The sequence below is a fragment of the Hippoglossus hippoglossus genome, chromosome 20, assembly GCF_009819705.1.
Source record: "Hippoglossus hippoglossus isolate fHipHip1 chromosome 20, fHipHip1.pri, whole genome shotgun sequence".
Classification (NCBI taxonomy): domain Eukaryota; kingdom Metazoa; phylum Chordata; class Actinopteri; order Pleuronectiformes; family Pleuronectidae; genus Hippoglossus; species Hippoglossus hippoglossus.
In genome coordinates this window covers 14,946,445-14,966,416 of record NC_047170.1, presented here as the reverse complement: position 1 = coordinate 14,966,416, position 19,972 = coordinate 14,946,445, and the positions used below count along the sequence as shown (strand labels likewise).

General features: G+C 43.0%; 1 protein-coding gene and 1 long non-coding RNA gene across 6 annotated transcripts in view; one reads left to right on the top strand and one right to left on the bottom strand.

The window, feature by feature from the left end:
- The first annotated feature begins 1,323 nt into the window (after positions 1–1,323).
- Positions 1,324–19,972, top strand: part of myom1b (myomesin 1b) — a 20,633-nt gene continuing 1,984 nt past the window's right edge. The window contains exons 1-32 of one of the 5 annotated variants that reach the window (XM_034571875.1): positions 1,353–1,460; positions 1,783–2,002; positions 4,226–4,360; positions 4,477–4,639; positions 5,585–5,742; positions 5,917–6,009; positions 6,883–6,971; positions 7,142–7,183; positions 7,994–8,008; positions 8,654–8,815; positions 9,004–9,165; positions 10,899–11,040; positions 11,121–11,320; positions 11,533–11,586; positions 11,668–11,792; positions 11,915–12,098; positions 12,306–12,480; positions 12,561–12,682; positions 15,868–16,064; positions 16,175–16,301; positions 16,394–16,578; positions 16,669–16,783; positions 16,871–17,027; positions 17,112–17,218; positions 17,301–17,345; positions 17,443–17,579; positions 17,668–17,812; positions 18,208–18,267; positions 18,589–18,656; positions 18,752–18,865; positions 19,673–19,760; positions 19,847–19,885. In XM_034571875.1, the coding sequence (XP_034427766.1) occupies positions 1,845–2,002; positions 4,226–4,360; positions 4,477–4,639; positions 5,585–5,742; positions 5,917–6,009; positions 6,883–6,971; positions 7,142–7,183; positions 7,994–8,008; positions 8,654–8,815; positions 9,004–9,165; positions 10,899–11,040; positions 11,121–11,320; positions 11,533–11,586; positions 11,668–11,792; positions 11,915–12,098; positions 12,306–12,480; positions 12,561–12,682; positions 15,868–16,064; positions 16,175–16,301; positions 16,394–16,578; positions 16,669–16,783; positions 16,871–17,027; positions 17,112–17,218; positions 17,301–17,345; positions 17,443–17,579; positions 17,668–17,812; positions 18,208–18,267; positions 18,589–18,656; positions 18,752–18,865; positions 19,673–19,760; positions 19,847–19,885 (3,763 nt within the window). In that variant the 5' untranslated portion in view covers positions 1,353–1,460; positions 1,783–1,844. Of the gene's footprint in view, positions 1,461–1,782; positions 2,003–4,225; positions 4,361–4,476; positions 4,640–5,584; positions 5,743–5,916; positions 6,010–6,882; positions 6,972–7,141; positions 7,184–7,993; positions 8,009–8,653; positions 8,816–9,003; positions 9,166–10,898; positions 11,041–11,120; positions 11,321–11,532; positions 11,587–11,667; positions 11,793–11,914; positions 12,099–12,305; positions 12,481–12,560; positions 12,683–15,867; positions 16,065–16,174; positions 16,302–16,393; positions 16,579–16,668; positions 16,784–16,870; positions 17,028–17,111; positions 17,219–17,300; positions 17,346–17,442; positions 17,580–17,667; positions 17,813–18,207; positions 18,268–18,588; positions 18,657–18,751; positions 18,932–18,977; positions 19,109–19,672; positions 19,761–19,846; positions 19,886–19,972 lie in introns of those variants that run through there. The other 4 variants (XM_034571879.1, XR_004612289.1, XM_034571877.1 and 1 more) reach the window with 4 other exon arrangements.
- Positions 12,649–19,972, bottom strand: part of LOC117753668 — a 26,331-nt gene continuing 19,007 nt past the window's right edge. Inside the window, exon 3 of the long non-coding RNA XR_004612291.1 lies at positions 12,649–12,791. This is a non-coding gene — a long non-coding RNA (uncharacterized LOC117753668). The remainder of the gene's footprint in view (positions 12,792–19,972) is intronic.

Below are 19,972 nucleotides of genomic sequence, written 5' to 3'. Positions count from 1 at the left end.
TGTGAACAATTTTAATACAGCTAAAACGTGAAGGAATTTAACTCTTAATTTTAATTTAATGAAAGGAGGCAATTTAATGCCATCCATTGTATAACTGTCCTTGCCAGCGAGCAATGGAAAGGCATTTATTTGGTTTTATGCATTTGAATTACACATACAGGCTTTTAAAGAGTCAACTGAACACATATGTATATCACTTTCACTTTTTTAGGCTATGGTCCAGTGGCGAATTATGTAGCTTGACATTATATTCCATTTGATTCCATTTCATATCAGCCAGCACGTAGTGTTGTGACCCTGCTTAATGTCTCGTTTTAGCTCCCCTCACTGTTGATCTCTGGTAACGAGCTTACACTTCAGACTGCTGCCATAACATTTTAAACATGTTGTCGTACTGATCATTGTGCTGGATGGTGATTGTGGGTGAGGACCAAAAAGGTTCAGCATTTCTTTGGCTTGGAAATTACCACGTGTTTGTGTTGCAGACAATTTCCAGAACAATAGGCAAAACATCTGTAGTGATTTGAATTAAATCTAACTGCCAAGCAACCTTTTAACATCCATGTATTATCAAGCATGTGCTTTTATAACAACTGGAATCCAACATCAACCACTGGATCATGAGTCTCTCATCTATTTCCACTTTTGCTTTCAGTAGCTGTTAATGAGCACAGGCCACAAGAGGGGGCTTTTGTGTACCTCCACAAGTGAGCGAGACAGAAAGAGAGAGTGAAAAGAAACAGTAACTGGCATTTGTTGAATGTGAAGCAAGTAACAATAGCATAGCTAAAGTTAGCAACAGCCACAGCTGAGACTGCTGCGGATAAACCTCAGTCTATACGTCAGCGAGGCCTTTACGGACAAAAACATACATTCAATTAAATATAAGTGAAATAAGATTGATCACTGACCCTTTGAAGGTTGGATATTGAGGTATTTGTATTCTGATCCAACCCTTTGTCATGTTCTTTTTGTCTATGGTCATATTCATAAATGGTGGACTAAAATGTGTGTCTCATCCTTTATCTCAGGAGATTAAACAAGTATGCAATACAAAATAAAAATAAAAATAATATATACAATATATCTTTTCCATACAGGTAACAACAGGAGGCCAAAAAGGAGATTAAAAGATTAAATGCTAATACAAAAATTAACCCTGTGTTTACCTGCATATCAGCCTTTGCTGCTCAGAGGCAGAGACCCTCACCCATAAGTGCGCTGCACTACGGGAGCTGACTTGCCCCCCAGCTCTGCTCCCAGCTATATATATCTCCACCCTCACCATAAAAGGCTGCGACTGCTGCTGGACACTCTGGCAAGGGCCAATATTATTTTTGTTGTGTAGACCACAGCCCTGTACGCACCTACCTGTACGACTGCTGGGATATCGAGCTCGAAGTGTGGAGTTGGACCATATTTTCCTTTAAAGCTTTTGAGTCTGAGGGGTTTCGTCTGGGGTAAGTGCTGCACATGCTGTGCAGGGATAAGATGTGATGAAGCAGGTTGTGTTTGTTTCATATGTCTGTGTAAGCATGAGGAGAATGTGCCTGATTGCCTGAATCTTAAATCATGTCTTGCAAAAACTCTTTGCAAGTAAATTTCATTTCTCTTGTTGTTTTCTTTTTTTGATCAAGGGGATATGATGCATTTTTCGCCGGAATATTTTCATTACACTTATGGCACGTTTAATGGAGCCAGTTTTTAAAAAGTCTGTAAGTCATGATGAGCCAAAAGTATAATAACGATAAATCCACCTGCTCTTGAACATCAACTCACCAGACAGACAAACAAATAGGTGAAACTCGGAAACTCAGCGCTCGTTACCAAGAGCGGCCTGCAGCATGTCTGGATCTTTACCGTTCTACCAGAAGAACCACCGCCACTATGACCGTGGCTACCGTAACAAGGAGACGGCGTCTAAAATGAGCCAGTACCAGTCCAGCAGCAGCAGCAGATACTTTGCGGGCAGCAGCACCTCCGCCACCAGCAGCAGCAGAGGGTAAGGAGCAGGAGGAAGATGAGGAGGAGGAGGAGGATGGAGGGGTCATGCCCTGCCTTCATCAACCCATGTCTTTGTCACAGGAAAGCTCTACCTCCCCCCCACCACCGCCATCCCGTTAACACCATCACCCCCCCGATCCAACTGATCAAGTTCCCCTCCATCACAGTCACACGATCATCTTTCCTGCTCTGCAGTAACCTTCCTTCTCCCACTTTTGTCTTCATTTTCATCAACCCTCAGTTACACCTGAGGATCACACACCTGAATCCTGCACGACCGGCTTTGCATGTGGGCTGATATGAGCCCAGTGTGCTCTCATGCATGCCGACCAACTAATACAACCACAACTCAATGGAGATGGGAAACATAACAGCTCTGAGCAGGAACCCTGGTTAGATACGCTGTATGGAAATGCACTGTTATGTAATGGCTGAGTTATGGTATAGGGCATAGACCGAAATAGACTGTTGACCTGTGAATACCAATGACAGTTTCTCAGTCGTGTCCTCTTAAAGACAGGTCACAATTCTTCCTTAAAATATCAAAACAATGAGACATATGTTGTTTATTTTCTTTACTTGTGAACTTACGTTATCAAAAGTGTTTCCAACAAAAAACTGAAAACAAGGTTACAGAAGCAGCAGATTTCCTTTGCCCGTGGTTTGGCAAAAGAAAAAACACACTGCTAGCCTGTTAGCCGGTTGGTTGTTCATATTGGTCACGCGTAATGGATCACAATTATTCATTGACGTTTGCTACGTAAAAAATGAATGAAACTTTTATACGTTACCCATTTTGAGAACATGATTTGCACTTGGGTTGCATCAGACAGATTTTCATTGGCAATGGTGGTGAAGACAGAAACTCCCATGATCCCACGCTGCTTCACCACATCACCAAACTGGGTCTTTTGCAGGTCTTCACTTTCTTTTAAACCTGATAGTATCCACATTGATTATCAGGTCTTGATTGCTTTCAGTAAATATCCAATAAGGATGAAGACAGTTGTTAGCAGATGGTTTTGAGATTTGTTCGGCCCCTGCTGAATGCACCGTCAGCTGCCTGGTGTTTACATATACAGTACCTGGTTACAATCTATTGATAGAACGAAGATATATATATTCAGATTTCCTGATATTTAAAGGAGGAAGTGTACTGAGCTTTATCGTTTACCCCAGGATTCACAAAACGGTCAGTTTACATGTTACAGTGTCTTTAAATACTCTGGCCTGGAGAGTGTGAACAGGTCAGAGGGCTTAGGTTTTACTAACATCTGATCTTTACTCTGATACTGTGGATCGCTGGGCAACACATCAGGAATCTGTGCTGCAGTGAGGAGAGGAGGATTATGATGTGACGATGATTTAACAGGCAGGGTGGTTATAATAATGTGGTCACTGCAGAGATTCATGAACATTTCATGGGCTTCATTCATACATAATAATACATCGTCGCAGCCCTGGTCCTGGAGAGTCAAGTGGATGGACACGGTGTGAGCTAAATGGACACTGACCCTTCCTGCCCCTGCCTCTTTATCGTGTTCATGTTACCTCACACCCTGAGCTCCTACCCCCAACTCTCCAGTACGACAGATAGTGTTTCCCCTTCCTGCAAAACGACAAAGAGTCTGAGCTACAGTCTGCAATGGAGAGTCTGGAAAAAATATACAAGATGGATTTTTCTGTGCGCACTTCTTTTTAGACTTAATTATATTTCATAGCATTTTTCTAGCTTAAACACAAAATGATTGCCAAGTGAAAAGAACAGAGTAGAAATTAAAATCAGAAACCTATCTCTTAAAATCCATTAAGGCAAGTGGAATTTACATAAAGTAATACATTTTAATGGGCAGTCGTACATTGAGTTGGATTGATGTAACATTACTTTGAATGTAGACTAGAGTATTGTTATAAACGGTGCATCAAGAGGATGAAGTGTCAATATCAGTATCAGTTGTATTGAGGATCTGGAATCCCCAACCTGTTCTACTGAATTCAGTTGCAGTCGTGTTGTCTGGGTGTTTTAATGATTCAGTAATAATTGATTTCAGTTGTCTTTGATATTATAATCATGACTAAACCATCAACACCTCCCTCCCACTGAACACTAATCTACCACTCATCTACACGTGACCCGAGAGGCACCCCCACATGTTGATGTCATGTTATTGGTTGCTCTTTCTGGCTGTGAGCCAGGCTGATGGTATTCTGTATGTCTCAGACTTAGAGTGTCTTCACACTCTGGGCTGGAAGAGAGCCGACTGAGCCCCATACCCAAGAGAACCAAGCCAACTTACTTGGCTGTGGATAAAGAGAACCAAATCATCGGCTATGTAATTCCTATCTTCAGGGGCAGGTAACAAACTCCTCGCCGTCGGAAAGTGGAACACTGAAAATGCTGTTCTCTTGAAGTTATTTCAGTTTTAATGCTATTCCTTACTCCCCTCCGACATCGATCCATGCGACTCCCAGTCAAGAGTTTGCTACAGGATTTTCGGATACAGAGGAATCAAGGGTGAGGGACATGGCCCGCAGGGATTTGTTCAGCAGTGGCCTGGAGATGGAGAGGTCAGAGCTGATCTCCAGGAAGGAGGCCATGCGCGAGTCAGCTGATCGCATCTGTCTGAATAAAAGGGTCAGTGAAGGGGTTTCAAGCTGTTCCAAGGTCGTAGAGGAAGGCAGAGTCTTTTATTTATATCGAAAACACGTCTATGACACGGTCGTGACATCATTGATTGATCTTGATTTGCTCTGCGACATTAGAAGTTTGCTTTTCTTGCTCATGACATCATCGTAAAGAATTATTATGGGAACAACACAAACTGACGGACAGGACGAACATCAATGTGACATCACTGATGTTAGTCTCCTTAATGACATCACAGTGGACATTGTCCTTCGTGACATCATCAGTTCTTTTGTCACAGAAGTAGATCATCTTCTTTTATCCCATCACAAAAAGTATTTCCTTTACGACTCCATTCTTAAACATTTAAAATGTATTCAGCTTCAAAACCCAGTCAGGTTATCTGCATGGTTGTGTATCTGAACAACTAATTGATTGCAGCATGTCTGAGGAACGCCAAGTGCCTGTGGCTGAGTGGTCGGGTTTACTATTCCTTACACAAGGGAGTTATTTAAGTCTGAGTGATTATGTGAAGTACGCAGCCATTCACTGATCTTCATAAAAGCCACAGTGAGCTCCTCACTGTTTTCATCTGACTGCCCTCTGCCAGATTACTGGGTGACAAATACCTCAGGAGATTGTGTTTCTTGAGACACAGGGAAGGAGTTGTCCCGTGGGTGTCGTCATGTTATGTGCTGAGTTACTGGTCGCACAACGAGACAAGACCTCAACTCCACTAGCTATTCATAGGACATAATGAACAACACGTTGTCACACTGGTACTGTGACACGTGTCAAATGAACACCTTGCATGTGTAAACAAATGAAGATATGATGGGAAAGCTTCGATTTTGCTTCAAGCATGCATTCTGAATTCTGAATTTTTTGATGTTTAACAGTTTATGCTCTGGAAAACGTCCAGTTGCCCTGAGTGACTTACTCTGCTGTCTCTAGATCCATGATCAAGAGGAACACTCCAAGCGTATGAACGAAGACAGCCTGATGCATCCCCCGGAGTTTGTGATTAAACCTCGCTCCCACACTGTGTGGGAGAAGCAGTGTGTGCGGCTGCACTGCACTGTCACTGGCTGGCCTAACCCACGGGTCGTCTGGTAGGTCACCAACACACAGCGACCTAACACACAACCTCAAGTCTGTCCTCTGTTCTCTCAACAACATGCTTATTTCATAGGCTCCATCTGTTTTCCATTGCTTTCCTTTTCTATCCTTTTCAAGCTTCTTCCCTTTGTCTTTCCTCTATCCTGTTTTCTGCCTCCCTCTAAAAGGTACAAAAACAATGTGGCCATTGAATCGATTGCAAACCCTGGCAAGTATAAACTTGAGAGCAGATACAGCGTCCATTCACTGGATATTAACAGGTGGGTGTAGCATTACCTAATGTAAAGGCATCTTGTAACATCCCTCACATTTCACCACCTTGGTGTCTTTTGTAGCTTGTGTGGATCACTCTCTGTTTCAACAACTCCTGGATCCTAATTCTTTACCACTGCTTATTTTAAAAAGGCCACTGGCATAACATATGTTTATTTCTTTCAATTATCCAATGAACAATGAATCACAGATATTTGTTTCCGGCAGTTAGCTGTAGCATTAGCAACATTGTCAACCTGGTTACTGTCCAAAGCAAGAAACAACCCCAAAAACACAATTAGAACAGGAGACCCCGATGTCAGTGCTACGATAAAGTCAGAGTATAACATCCGATTTTGTTATGTTCTGATTTGTATAAATATGACTAAATGTCCAGCTCTCCACTATCATTTGAGACTACGGTGGGGCAATGGATGGTAAACAAATCCATAATGATTTTACCATCCTTGCATTTACCTCATTACCAACCCTCTCTGCCTGTCACAACAAAAGAAAAAAGTAACATCCACTGCCACTTTAAAATGTCCTTTTAATTTTAAATGTATGATATTATACTTTAGAGCACAAAGCTTTGGGGGATATTGATTGTGGTTCCCATCATGTACAGCACACACCAGATACTTTAATGTTCAGAAATTCACACCACGTGGTACAAATGACATCACCAGTCGTGTCTATTTATTGCTGCAGTATTCCTGGCCAGGAGCTATGGAACACTTCAGAGTCAGGCCTCACATAGTCGGTATTATTTACATGGTTCAGAGGGCTGAGGTTGAGGAGGGGGAAGGGCTCCTTGCACACGAATCCTTGAAGAATGTGTGCATCATGGACATTGATCCCCTGATCCTCTACTCTTTCAGATGCGATTTTGATGACACAGCTCAGTATCATGTCTCTGCCATGAACTCCAAGGGGGAGCTCTCTGCGTTCGCCTCCGTTGTTGTTAAAAGTAGGTTTTGATGAGCCCCTACATCACACCTTAGTTTTCCCACAACCACCGATTTACTTAAATCACAATAAAAACTATTCTACACTCTGTTTTTAATATTTTTTCTGTATAATATTGTACATGCAGTCCATCAGTAGAGTTATATATCAATATGTATGTGTTCTCCATAGGGTTCAAAGGTGAAGTTGATGAGTATATGCCAGCTCCCAGACGTAAGTGTTTGTTCACTGTATTCGTTGTTCTTATGTATATTTAATGCTGCATTTTTGAATTCATGGTCACTAGGGTGTAAAAAATCTTCTAAACAAGTTGAAAGACACATACATTATTGTCCTATTAAATTGCTACTGCTAAAATTCTAGCATTTGGCATTCACCTAGAGCAATTTTGTGTCTTATGTTCAAGAGACGTCCACAATTCACTCCCCTTATAGCTCTGGTTTGTTCTCCACCAGTTCTTTAGCTCAACTGCTCAACTTTCTTCCCCAGCTAAATGTGCTAAATGTTGTCTGTCTCCTGTTATCGCAGCAGCAAACCTGACAGTAAAACCAAATGAATGGGCTAAAAGAAGCTGTGTGATAATGCTCTGTTTGTTATTATAAGTGATCACTTTTGCTTCACATGTTCTTATTTGATTCAGTGTTAAAATGATGCCACTACTATTTTGTTTTCATGTATTTTTTGTTCAATCTTAAAGGTCCAGTGTGTAAGATTTAGGTCTATGGGCAGAAATTGAATATCAAATAATCCTAGAGATGTTTTCACTAGTGCGTTTCATCTTAATTGTACAAATTGCTGGTGTTTTATTTACCCCAGAATGAGCCCTTTATATTTACATCCGGAGCGGCTCCTCTCTACGGAGGCTGATGTCACTAAATTCTACAAACTGAACCTTTAAAACATAAATCTAATCTTTCAGTATCTAAAGAAGATGTATCTGTTTTTAACGTTTAACGGAGATCAGTGGGAGCTTCTGCACTAACAACCTTTTTGTCTCTCTGATGCTGCGGGGCGACAATGCAGGGGCCAGTACTAAAGGTAACAGGTTCAAAGGAATCTGGTTTGTTGAAGTTGATGCTTCCTGCATGGCCACTCACTGTAAAGTCCACAGTGTTCTCCTGGAACTGTGAGGTCTGACGTAGCCGATCTGAGGGTTTTTTCAGTGTTTCTGGTAGAGAAACAGTCTGTGTTCCTCATCAATGTTGCTAGTGGGCAACATTGTAAGCTTAAGTTGTCCTAGTTTGTAGGCAGAGAGTTCCTAATGAACTGCTGAAGCATTTGGCAAACCCTGGCTTCAGAGTGAGATATTACTTTTAATTTTGGGAACCATTATTTCATCCTGGATACTCTCTGGACTGTTTTTATTTTAGCGATTTTTCACTTGCATTTGTGGTGCTTCACTGTTCTTTGCATGCAGGTTGTCACACACACTTTTTGTGAGCACTGTGTTTCAGAGTCACTCTGTCGCACACCTCTGATCCACGTTTTTTTTTCCTCTGTCTTCTTCTGTGTGGCTACAACATTTTTATCTTCATGTGTCTTCTTTCTTTTGGATGTGATTTGATCTGCTCCCTCTTTTTTATTCAAGAGACTGTTTGGTCTTTTCACTTTTTCTTTGAATTTAGTTTAGCACAACAGCACCAGTCCAAACTCTGACTCTGCTGTGTCTCGCTTCCTCCGCAGATGGCCCAGTGTCTGAGTATGGCGTCACCTTCCAGACTCACATTGTTGATAAGTTTGGTGTTTCATTTGGAAGAGAGGGGGAGACCATGAGTCTGGGGTGCACAGTCGTCATCTACCCGTCCCTGCACCGCTACCAGCCAGAGGTTCAGTGGTACAAAGATGGTGAGTAGACAATTCAGGGTTGCTTGTCTTTGACTTCCAGCAGGATGATGGAATTTAGACTCACATTTTAAAGCTCTTGCAAAAGTTCTTCGTATATGATGGGCTCTAAAAAATTGTATTATATAAGACTTAATTTCTGTCCTTGGTGTTTTTTTAACCTTGCTAACATTCACTGGCATGTCTTCCAGGTGTTCTGCTGTCTCCATCTAAATGGTACCAAATGCACTGGAGCGGAGACAGAGCCACACTGACGCTCGCGCACCTCAACAAGGAGGACGAGGGTCTCTACACCCTGCGAGTCACCACCAAGTCGGGATATGAAACCTACTCCTCCTATGTCTTCGTCAGAGGTGAAGGAACCTTCTATAAAACTTAAATTGCTGACTAAATGAGGCATTATGATCTATTCTTATGATTCTATGTGTAAAATCTGGGAGATAACAATCCTTATGCTGTGTGTTCAACGCATAGTTTCAACGCACCTACATTTCACACTCCAGAATTATCTTAGCTGATTTATTTCTTTAAGTTTTACTGATTTTGGAACATTTCATCATGAATATTCCCCAATTTGACTGTTACTTGCCTCGGACCCTAAGGACCCTAACCTCTGACTCTTATTTATTCACCGCCATGCTAAATATCAAACCACCAACAAGGCCTGTTCCAAACTCCCTAAGGGCTTGAGTGGGCACACTCAAGCCCTTAATTCCTCAAAATGTTGTGTATCTAAGAAATCTCCCCTCAGACATTTTAACTGCAACCATCAGTCAACACAAGATAAATACAATCCATTGGCCCCGGCTTTGTTTTGGTCGAGTGATGTTATCAAATCGAGGTCGAAGTCACAACAGCACGTCCTCTGGCACCTCATGACCAAACGGCATTTAACAGTCAAAGTGTTGTGAATGTGAGTGGCTGGTTTTAAATAGGATGTCTCCAATAGAGAGACGCTGCAAAGTGGCAGCTCCCTGGCATCTGTTTGAATGCCGTGGAAAACAGCGAAGCTTATCTCTGCTGCCTTCAGAGACAATCTGACCTTTGAGGCTCTTTGACAGAGGAACCATGTTCAGTATCAACAAGCTAGGAAATAGACCCCAGTTAAGAAGATGCCAGGTACAACCTCCACAGCAAAAACACTGCATGAGCCTGGCTATTCTCAGAGAGCTCAGCTGAGGAATGAGTCTGGCTGTGGGCGCAGAGAGATACTGTGAATATCTGCCTCAAGGAGAAACAATAGGCTGCCCACTTTCCTTCCTGCACTCTGGTTCCTTCAATACCGTCTCTATAATTACTCTTTCTTGAATTGTCCAATCTCTTCCACCTTCCAGGGAGAATGTTAGAAAAATAATAGAATATAACGTTGCTGATTTTGCCTTAATGGCTGTAACAAAGGCTACACACACACACACACACACACGCTGTTAATACTTAGTCTTAGGTTATGATGCAACTCATGTCTGTAGTGACGCCTCTTTGAGACGGCCTCACTTTACCTTGATGCTGCTTATAAGAGTCACCTCTCTTATCCCCTTTCACTCGGGGCTGGGCTGCTGCTAATTCTGTCCCCCTGCCACCGACTGCTCTCGGCTTGTGTTTGACTCCAGGACCCAGAGACATTCCTGGCATACAGCCCTGCAGCTACACAGATAAACTCAGGGCAAAGCGAAGCACACTTAAACAGCTAGAAATAAACTGTTTTGTAGTTGCATCTTAGGGTCAAAGTTGAATAAATATAAAAACTAGAATGGCACTCAGTATAGTGCATGCCTCCCCCCAAGTACACATGATTGTTTTATTTATTTGTCGTAAAACATAGTCAAAGAATGTTAAAAAATATATATACCTGGATTCGCCCCGTTAATCCACATCCACACCACCCACTCCCCATCCCTCCATCAAGTTTGGTGGAAACCAGTTCAGTAATTTTAACATAGTCTTGCAAACACATTAACAAACAAAACCAGACCCAGGTGGAAATCTTTATATACAGTCTATGGTGAAAACACAACTGAACACAAAGGTTTGTATAGGAGCGTATGCATATAGTCATCAATAATGGTGTTTTTCATGTTTGTTTCAGATTCTGATGCTGAGATGGAAGGCGCTCCAGGAGCCCCTCTGGACGTTCGCTGTCTCGACGCCAACAAGGACTACATCATTGTCACTTGGAAGCAGCCGGCTGTCGATGGCGGCCACTCCATCCTGGGCTACTTCGTGGACAGGTCAGTCAGTGCGTTGCTGCCTGAGCTGTGCGTCAGTCGTTGATAAAAAGCTGTGATTTAAATGTATAATATACATACAGGTGTGAGGTTGGAACCAACCACTGGATCCAGTGCAATGACACTCCGGTCAAGTTCGCCCGTTTCCCTGTGACCGGTTTGGTGGAGGGTCGTTCTTATGTCTTCCGCGTGCGTGCTATCAACAACAGCGGCATGAGTCATCCGTCCAGAGTGTCCGAACCAGTGGCCGCCATGGACCCGGGTGACCGCGCCCGCTTGAGAGGTACAACTGATACAGCATGTGTGATCCTATGCCATACTCCCACTGTCCAAGAGCTTTGTTACCTGAAAACCGTAGAATAACGGCAGTAAACTATTATATATCTTATCTTATTATTTAACGATTACAACAAATACAATTCTCGTCAGAATTACTGATTTGAAAATGCACCAATTAACAATTACATGATAATGATGATGATTATTTGCTGACAGGTACTTCTGCTCCCTGGACCGGACAAATCATTGTCACAGAGGAGGAACCTGCAGGTAGGAGATGAACATATTCTCCATGAAACCCAGCGACATGACTGCTATGTTACCTTATCCTTTATATCTTTTGACCAACAGAGGGCATTGTTCCTGGCAGACCTCTTGAACTCCAGGTGACGGAGGCGACCAAGAATTACGTGGTGCTGAGCTGGAAGCCACCTGGAGAGAAAGGCCTGGAGGGAGTCAGGTACTACGTGGAGAAGGTAAATATTATTCTTACGTGTTACAGTAAAATCGGAATTAAATAGTATAAACTACTAATACATTTTTCAGTATCTGTAACTGTGACGGCTGACGGATGGATTCTTGTGTCCTTGTTTGTCAGTGTGTGTCGGGCACAGACACCTGGCAGAGGGTGAACACAGAGATCCCAGTCAAGTCCCCTCGCTTTGCGTTGTTCGATCTGGCCGAGGGGAAGTCCTACAGCTTCCGCGTCCGGTGCTGCAACCCTGCCGGGGTCGGTGAACCCTCCGACCCGACTGAGGCCACCACAGTTGGCGACAAGCTTGGTGAGTAAACGTACATAGACGATAAATAAAGATGTACGACGCGTCTTGTCTTCCTCCCATTGAACAAGCAAAAAACTACTGAAAAAAACAAATTTTGTGGGAAAATGTACCTTTGATCAGTGGTCCATGTCCCAACCACTAACATGGAGGAGGTGAGGCTTAGTTTCATTCTCAGTTCAAGTATCTGAAATATACTTTGTTCTGCAGATATCCCATCAGCCCCCAGCAAAGTCGTCCCCATTCGAAACACAGACACATCAGTCGTCGTGTCTTGGGTAGCGTCCAGTGATGCCAAAGAGTTGGTCGGTTACTACATCGAGGGGAGCATCGTGGGCAGCAACGTGTGGGAGCCGTGCAACAACAAGCCTGTAAATGTAACCAGGTAAAACCACACCCCCTATTATTGTTTTTATGAGGATGTAGGTTATTAAGACAACCAAACATTTACGTCTATGTTCCCAGGTTCATCTGCCACGGTCTGATGACGGGAGAGAAGTACGTGTTTAGGGTGAGGGCAGTGAACGCAGCAGGGCTCAGCGGGTTCTCCCCTGAGTCTGAGCCTGTGGAGGTGAAGGCTGCTATTGGTGAGTGAGATGTCGGGTTCATACCACAGACATGGTCATTTCATTTTGAATTAAAACTTAATTTTGGGTTAAAAATGTTAGAAAGTAATGTAAGATTCAATATTCTTCTCTGAGACATGTCTCCAGCTGTTTTTATCATCAGCATCTACTGTACACCCCCCCCCCCCCCCACACACTTTCTCCACCATGGTCCCACCCCTTCACCCTGTCACCTTATTCTGTGTGACCCACCCACCCCCCCACCCTGTTCAGCCGCACGTCCACCCTCCTCCCACCTCCTCCACCTCCCTGCTCAGCCTGAGTCAGGACTTGTAGACTTCCTCTAATCTGGGTCAGAGTGATCCAATTCAGCTGTTAAACCAGCACAATGTCACACACCACCCCCCCCCCCTCCATTATCCCGAATCCCTCACCCGTCCTGGGCACAAAACGTGTCGGCAACCCCACGTGGTGCTAAAGGTATCAACGCACACTCTCTCCCACCCTCACCGTTACCTTTAAATAAATAAACTCTCTCCTAACCTCTTTCTAAGCAGTTAACCTGGCAGTGGTATTGTTCTGTTGAGTATCTGTATCTGAATTATGAGATCAGAAGTTATTTTTTGAAATCAGATAGAAATAGTCTCAGTCAGTGAGAGGCTGTATTTTTTTCTCTACATCAGAATTAATGGCTCAGACACAGAGCAGTTACTCACCGTGTGTGGCTGTAGAGGGCGCTGTTGCTCAGTAAAGGTTATATAGTGTCACTTTAAAGAACAATGTTTTGCTCAAGTTGGGACAGAATTAATTCAAACAGAATTCAGTAAAAGAAGAGTAACTAAACATCTTCATATTATCAAGATATGATTGTACTGAAAGTCGATCGATGATTATATTGATCTGGAGCCTGATTCTAAAACAAACAATGCAAAACAGAACAAAGCTGCCATTGTAGTAATTGTCTCTTTCTAATCTCCTGCACGTGTTCCCTAAATTCTCTCTGCATTAAAACTAACACAACTCTCAAGCTTTGGATCTCACTCATTCACTGGTTGACTTTGTGCTGAGCCGCATGCTCTGTTTTCCTTTGTGAAACACACTTGGTAAAAATGTCGATTAGATTCGCTGCTCATTGGTACTGACATCCATCGACATTGTTACGAAAGTAAAGTGGGTTTTTTTCACGAAGGGCTCGTGCAAAGTCTGCACATCCACGCTCTTCGGCTGTTCTTCTTCACGCAACTGCATGTTCTCATACTCCTACCAGTCTCCTCACATGGATGTCACTTTTTGATCATCTTGTCTTCATTTTTCACTTCCAGTCAGATGAAGACATTTTATTGAACGTGATGTAATGACTATAGATTTTTTTAGTCTTTAAAGCCTGTTTCTATCTTGTGGGACTGAGATAAGAGCTGTGATTTTTTTTGCCTGTTTTTAAAGAAGCCTCTTCTGCTTTAACTCCTGTAGGGGGCGGCATCCCTCATGGTGTGTTGCCGGAGATGGGGCCGGGGGGTAACGTTGGCCAACTAACTGAGCACAGGCCACGCTGGACGGGCGCGCATGAAACTGTCCAGTCCTCCCCTGACACAAAGCAAAAGTGCAATAAAAAAGCTCAGACTGACACCGGAGCCAGGGAGGGGGCCGGGGCTGCTGGGCCCGGCTGCTGCACAGAGCCCGACCCCTCCAAGAGTAAAAACAAGGGGGGCAAGAGAGGCAGTGTGTCCCGGGCCCCTGACCTGGCAAAAGACCTGGTCCCAGAGTCCGTGTCAGGCTCGGTTTCTAACTCACACACTGACAAAGACACAGCTACATGCTTAGAGCCAGTCACTGCTGAGGTTCAGGATGTAGAGACAGCTGACGGGCCTGAGGCAGCACAGGCACGTAAGTTCTCTGTAGACGCTAACCAGGAGACAGCGAGGCCGAGGAGGGAGTCGACAGGTGAGCACCGGTTACTGATGAAAACCCTCAAATACAACACCATCCCCCCCCCACCCAACCTACGATCCAATAAATACGCTGCTCTGACTTTCAAAATAAAAATAAAAGAGTTTCCGATGTTTTATCAATTCTACAAGGCTAAATAATCAATAAACAGAAGTTGATCAGCTCTACCTCCAATCAAAGGTAAGTCTTTGTAAAAGCAGCAAAGTTTAACTGGACACTACAGTCACGCTTGTCAATACCTTTTGCTGGACGCCACTCTCCCACAACCTCCTGCACTCGGTGGTCTGGCGTCAGTCGTGTGGCGCCTGGGAGCTGCCGCCACTCTGAGCACTTTAACACGCAAACACACGTGTATGTCACGGGAGCACAAGTGGTTTATCCAGCGAACACAAGTGCAGCACACGTGTGATCTGAGACCTTTAATGAGTTAACGTGTTCCATTATATAGATGCAATTATCGACCTATTTCTTTATGTCCCTCCTTCAACCAACTTTCTTTCAATTTGAGACTATTAAGTAATACATTTAATTTTGGAACACATGCTTCTTTCCTTTCTTGCTGGGAATTTGCTGATGAAATCTATTCTACTTCTAAGTACTTATTAAGTTTAATAATTTACATGTTGCTTTTGACTAATAATTAGAATGTGACAATTTCAAGTTGTGGTTATACTGGGGTTATTTGACAGATCTTTTACCAGCTAAACGTAGTGACTTCCTGGTTTTCACATGTTTCTTGTGCAGAGCATTTATTAGCAAGTTATCAAATGTGTTGTTTGTTGGATTTGTTTTTGAAACAGTCATTTCCAGTTTGTATGCTAGGCTAGCTACATATGTAGCATACAGATATGGTCGCAAAAATCTCGTCTAACTCTTGGCAAGAAAGATAATTTCCAAAACCTTAAATGTACAATTATGTTGAGGGTTTTGACAATATTCTGTTAAAGCAGATGTTTGTCCATCACTGTCTGTAAAATTATACACAATCCAGTGATGGCTGTGGTAGTTTTTTGGCCTTTGAAGAAACTGTATCGACAGATACTTTGTGTAAACTGAATAATTTCAATAAGACGATGAGGCCAAACGGCATCTGTAAAACTCACCAAATACATGAATTCAATAGATCGAGGGTTTTAAATTGCTGAGAGCAGCTGGACAGAGGTGTGATCGCAGATGGGATTTAAAAGTTATAGTAATGTTATAGTTTCTCATGACATCATCGTGTTTGTGGTGTTAATTTGAGTTTTCTGTCCTCTCAGCCTCCCCTGCTCCACCCTTTGGCATCAGTGTCCTGGAGTGTGTGCGCGACTCCATGGTGCTGGCCTGGAAACAGCCAAGCTTCATCGGCGGTGCTGACATCTCCGGCTACTTCGTGGATTACCGTGAGGTCGTCGATGGCGTGCCGGGGAAGTGGCACGAGGCCAACATCAAGGCTGTCAGTGAGCGGGCCTACAGAGTGAGTATGAAACACCCGTCTCAAGTTTAAAACCAATGTGGATGTGGATCGTAATGGTAAACAAACAATCTGTATAGCAAGGTTTCATCACCATGTGTCTTTTTCTTCAGGTGTCCGACCTGATGGAGAACAGGAAGTACCAGTTCCAGGTGCGAGCAGCCAACATGGCAGGTGTTGGCATCCCGTCACTGCCCAGTGACACCTTCCCGTGTAAGGAGTGGACCATCGCTGTGCCAGGTTGGTTCCACCAGCTGTTTCACCTCCTGACAGAAAGTGTACTGTGCTGATCTGCAGATTTTTATCACATTTTCTCATTATGTTTCCCACAGGACCTCCTCATGACCTGCAGGTGAGAGAGGTGCGCAACGACTCTCTGGTGTTGCTATGGAAACCACCTGTGTACCAGGGCCGCGATGCGGTCAACGGGTTCTACATCGACATCAAGGAAGAGGACGCCCCAGTGGAGGCGTGGAGAAGCGTCAACAACAAGGCCACGGAGAAGACGTACATGAAGGTCACCATCACCTGGAGTCCCTCTCATCATTCATGGTCACATGTCTCTGAAGCTGGTCTGTAATCTGGTTATTTTTATGTAATTTCACAGATCAAGAACCTGAAGGAGGGAGAGGTGTTCGTGTTCCGTGTTCGTGCTCAGAATAAAGCCGGTGTTGGAAAAACGTCTGAAGTGACAGAGCCGGTTTCAGCTGTGACCAAACCTGGTAAGAGGAAATACAGGCGGTGTGATGAAATGATGGTGATAATAAAATACATTTCTACAGCATTACGATATTTCTCCGTGGTTTCAGGCACTAATGAGATCAGCGTGGCTGTGGACGATGACGGCATCATCTCCCTGAACTTCGAATGCTGTGACCTGACCCCTGACTCCAAATTTGTGTGGTCCAAGAATTACGAGGAGATCACAGACGCCTCCCGCTTGACTATGGAGACCAAGGGAAACAAGTGAGACGTCCAAATCTGTAAAGCCGAGAGACTCTTTGATGTACACACAGTTGTTCAAATTTATAATACTGTGTTTTCCTGCAGATCTAAAGCTGTCTTCAACACACCTGCAGAGGAGGACATCGGGATTTACTCCTGTATCGTCACCCACACTGATGGAGCTTCATCCAGCTACGATCTCTCTGAGCAAGGTAGGAACACATTTCAACAATCATTTCAGTTTTTTAACTTTTCGTAAATCTCTGTTTATTAATCTTCTCTTATCTCTGACAGAGTTGAAGAGGCTGCTGGAGGTCAGTCACGACCACAAATTCCCCAGTGAGTACTTCAGCCTCACATCCTCTCACTGCTGTGTTTAGGACTGGATTGGTTTCTCTGAGCTTCTTCATTCCCCCCCTCTCTTCTATATATTTAGTTATTCCCCTGAAGTCAGAGTTGGCTGTGGAGCTGCTGGAGAAAGGCAGAGTTCGCTTCTGGCTGCAGGCCGAGAAGATTTCCGCTGATGGCAAAGTCGATTACGTGTTCAATGAAAACCTCATCTCTCAGGGGGAGGTCAGTGAGCAGCAAAGGAAACTCATCTTAAACAAATGCTTTTCTGTGCTAAATTAACACTTCTGAAGTTGTCCTCCTTGTTTTGCAGAAATACAAGATGAACTTTGACAAGAGCACCGGCGTGATCGAGATGATCATGGAGTCTCTGACCCCGGCGGACGAGGGCACCTTCACCTTCCGGCTGAAAGACGGGAAAGCAACCAACCAGTCCAGCTTGGTCCTGATAGGAGACGGTATGTTCGGCAAATGAAAACATCTCGGAAAGGTTTCTGGACCAAACTTGTATACAACTGGACTCCAGTAAGACTTCTTTACTTCAAGATAATGAAATTACATCAGAGGCTTAAATCTATGGGAAATTCAGTGGGTATTTACTCACTTCTTTGGCATTAATATATGATAAATAGAAATGACTGAAGCCCAAATAAGGGTTTATGTGTAGCTGGCAGAGATGCAGATCTGAGTCCAGCAGCTCCATACTCCGGACACTAGAGGGCAGTAAAACATTTAAGAAGGCACATTGTAAACCAGCGTCACAAACTATATTTGGATACTGTAACCTGGATTGAGACGGATTCACCAGATTCAAGTATAACATATCAATGTTTTAAACTTTTTTTATTTGCAGTGTTCAAGGGGCTGCAGAAGGAATCAGAGTTCCAGATGAAAGAGTGGGTCAGAAAGCAAGGTATGTTACAGTCACTGGAAACTAGAGCTTTAACTAACTCAAATTATGGTTTTCTCTTTATCATTTAATCTGCTGATTATTTGACTGATTACATTTTTTTTTAAAACAGATGATTTCTCCTGTCAACAGTTCATAACCAAACATATTCAATAAATAATCCCAATTAAGAGAAAAGCAGAAAATTCTCATACTGAAAAATCTGTAACCAGCAAATATTTGGAATTAAAATACTAAACATTTTAGCTCTACCAAATACAGATGATTCTTAATCTATATTTGCTTTAAAGGTTATGATTTCCATCCTCATTATGTTTGTTCCAGGTCCTCACTTTATCGAGTATCTGAGTTATGAGGTGACGCCCGAGTGCTGTGTTCTGCTGAAGTGCAAGGTGAGACAGAACTTTTAAAGAGTTTCCACGTAGAACATCTTTAATAAAACCCTGTGAGACATTCCCTCACATCCTGCTGTTGTGCTGCGTTTCAGGTCGGCAATGTGAAGAAGGAGACCTCGGCGCTGTGGTACAAAGACGGACAAGAGATCAAGGCAGACGAGCATCTGGGCTTCACAGAGGGAGTGCTGAAACTGGAAATAGCTCAGGTGAGGATGTGAGAGAAGACGCCTGCTTGAAGTGTGAACTGATGGGTATATATATTTATATATGTGTATATCTGTGTACTGTATATCTGTCCCTGAATACATTTACACATATGACTGTGAAGGGTGATATCCTTGCACAGCTCTGTTTGTCTCTATACTTCTTTACATTTAACGGTTTTCTTCTTCAAGATACTGTCTTTGAGTAAGAGGACGTAAGTTAAAAGATAAAGACTAATAAAAACATTTATTTATATCATGAGTCCTCAGCATTAACTTTATTTTTAAATAAATGTTCACTTTCTTTCTCTAACTTCCCTGTCGTCGTCCCTCAGCTCTTTTCTCTCAACCTTGATTTAAACCCTGTCCTCTGTCTCCACTCTGTCTCTCTCAGCTCACTCTCATCCACTGTATTGTCTCTAAGTGTCTGTCTGTCCATCTCAGTTTAACCCATAAACATGATGTCATGTGTCCCATTTCAGTGTGACTGCCCGGCAGACACAGCCGACAGCGACGTAATCTGGAGAAAGATAAAAGTTGGGATCAGTTTTCTGTTGTCGTCATCGCTCATTTCTGTTTTGCCTGAGAATGCTTTTTCTTTTTTTTTTATATATATATTTGTTTGTTTGTTTGTCTGTTGGCTTTTTTGCTTTTGCGTCCTATATATGTGTTTTCTGCAGCATCCAAAGCAGAAGACAAAAAGCTTGTCTTTTCTCATGAATACAAACATCTTCCTGTACAAAGTCTTGGTGATGCTCAGTGTTGTTTTTTTTACGACTGAGGTTAACTTCATTGTTTTCTCTCTGTCAGATTTCCAAGAAGGATTCCGGTGTGTACGAGGTTGTTCTGAAGGACGACAGAGGAAAAGACACGTCCAAGTTGAATTTGACGGATCAAGGTGACCTTCAGTGGAGAACACACTCACATAAATGTTACTTATCCCTTTTATATCACTTCAAATGATCAAAACCTCTTGTTTTAAAGGTTTCAAGGACTTGATGAATGAAGTTTTCAGTTTTATCGGTAAGAAGAAACATTTTGTCGCTTCATAATGTTGCAGCCGATAAATTTAAAACTTGTTCTTTTACTGAAAATAAAACCTTTTTTGTT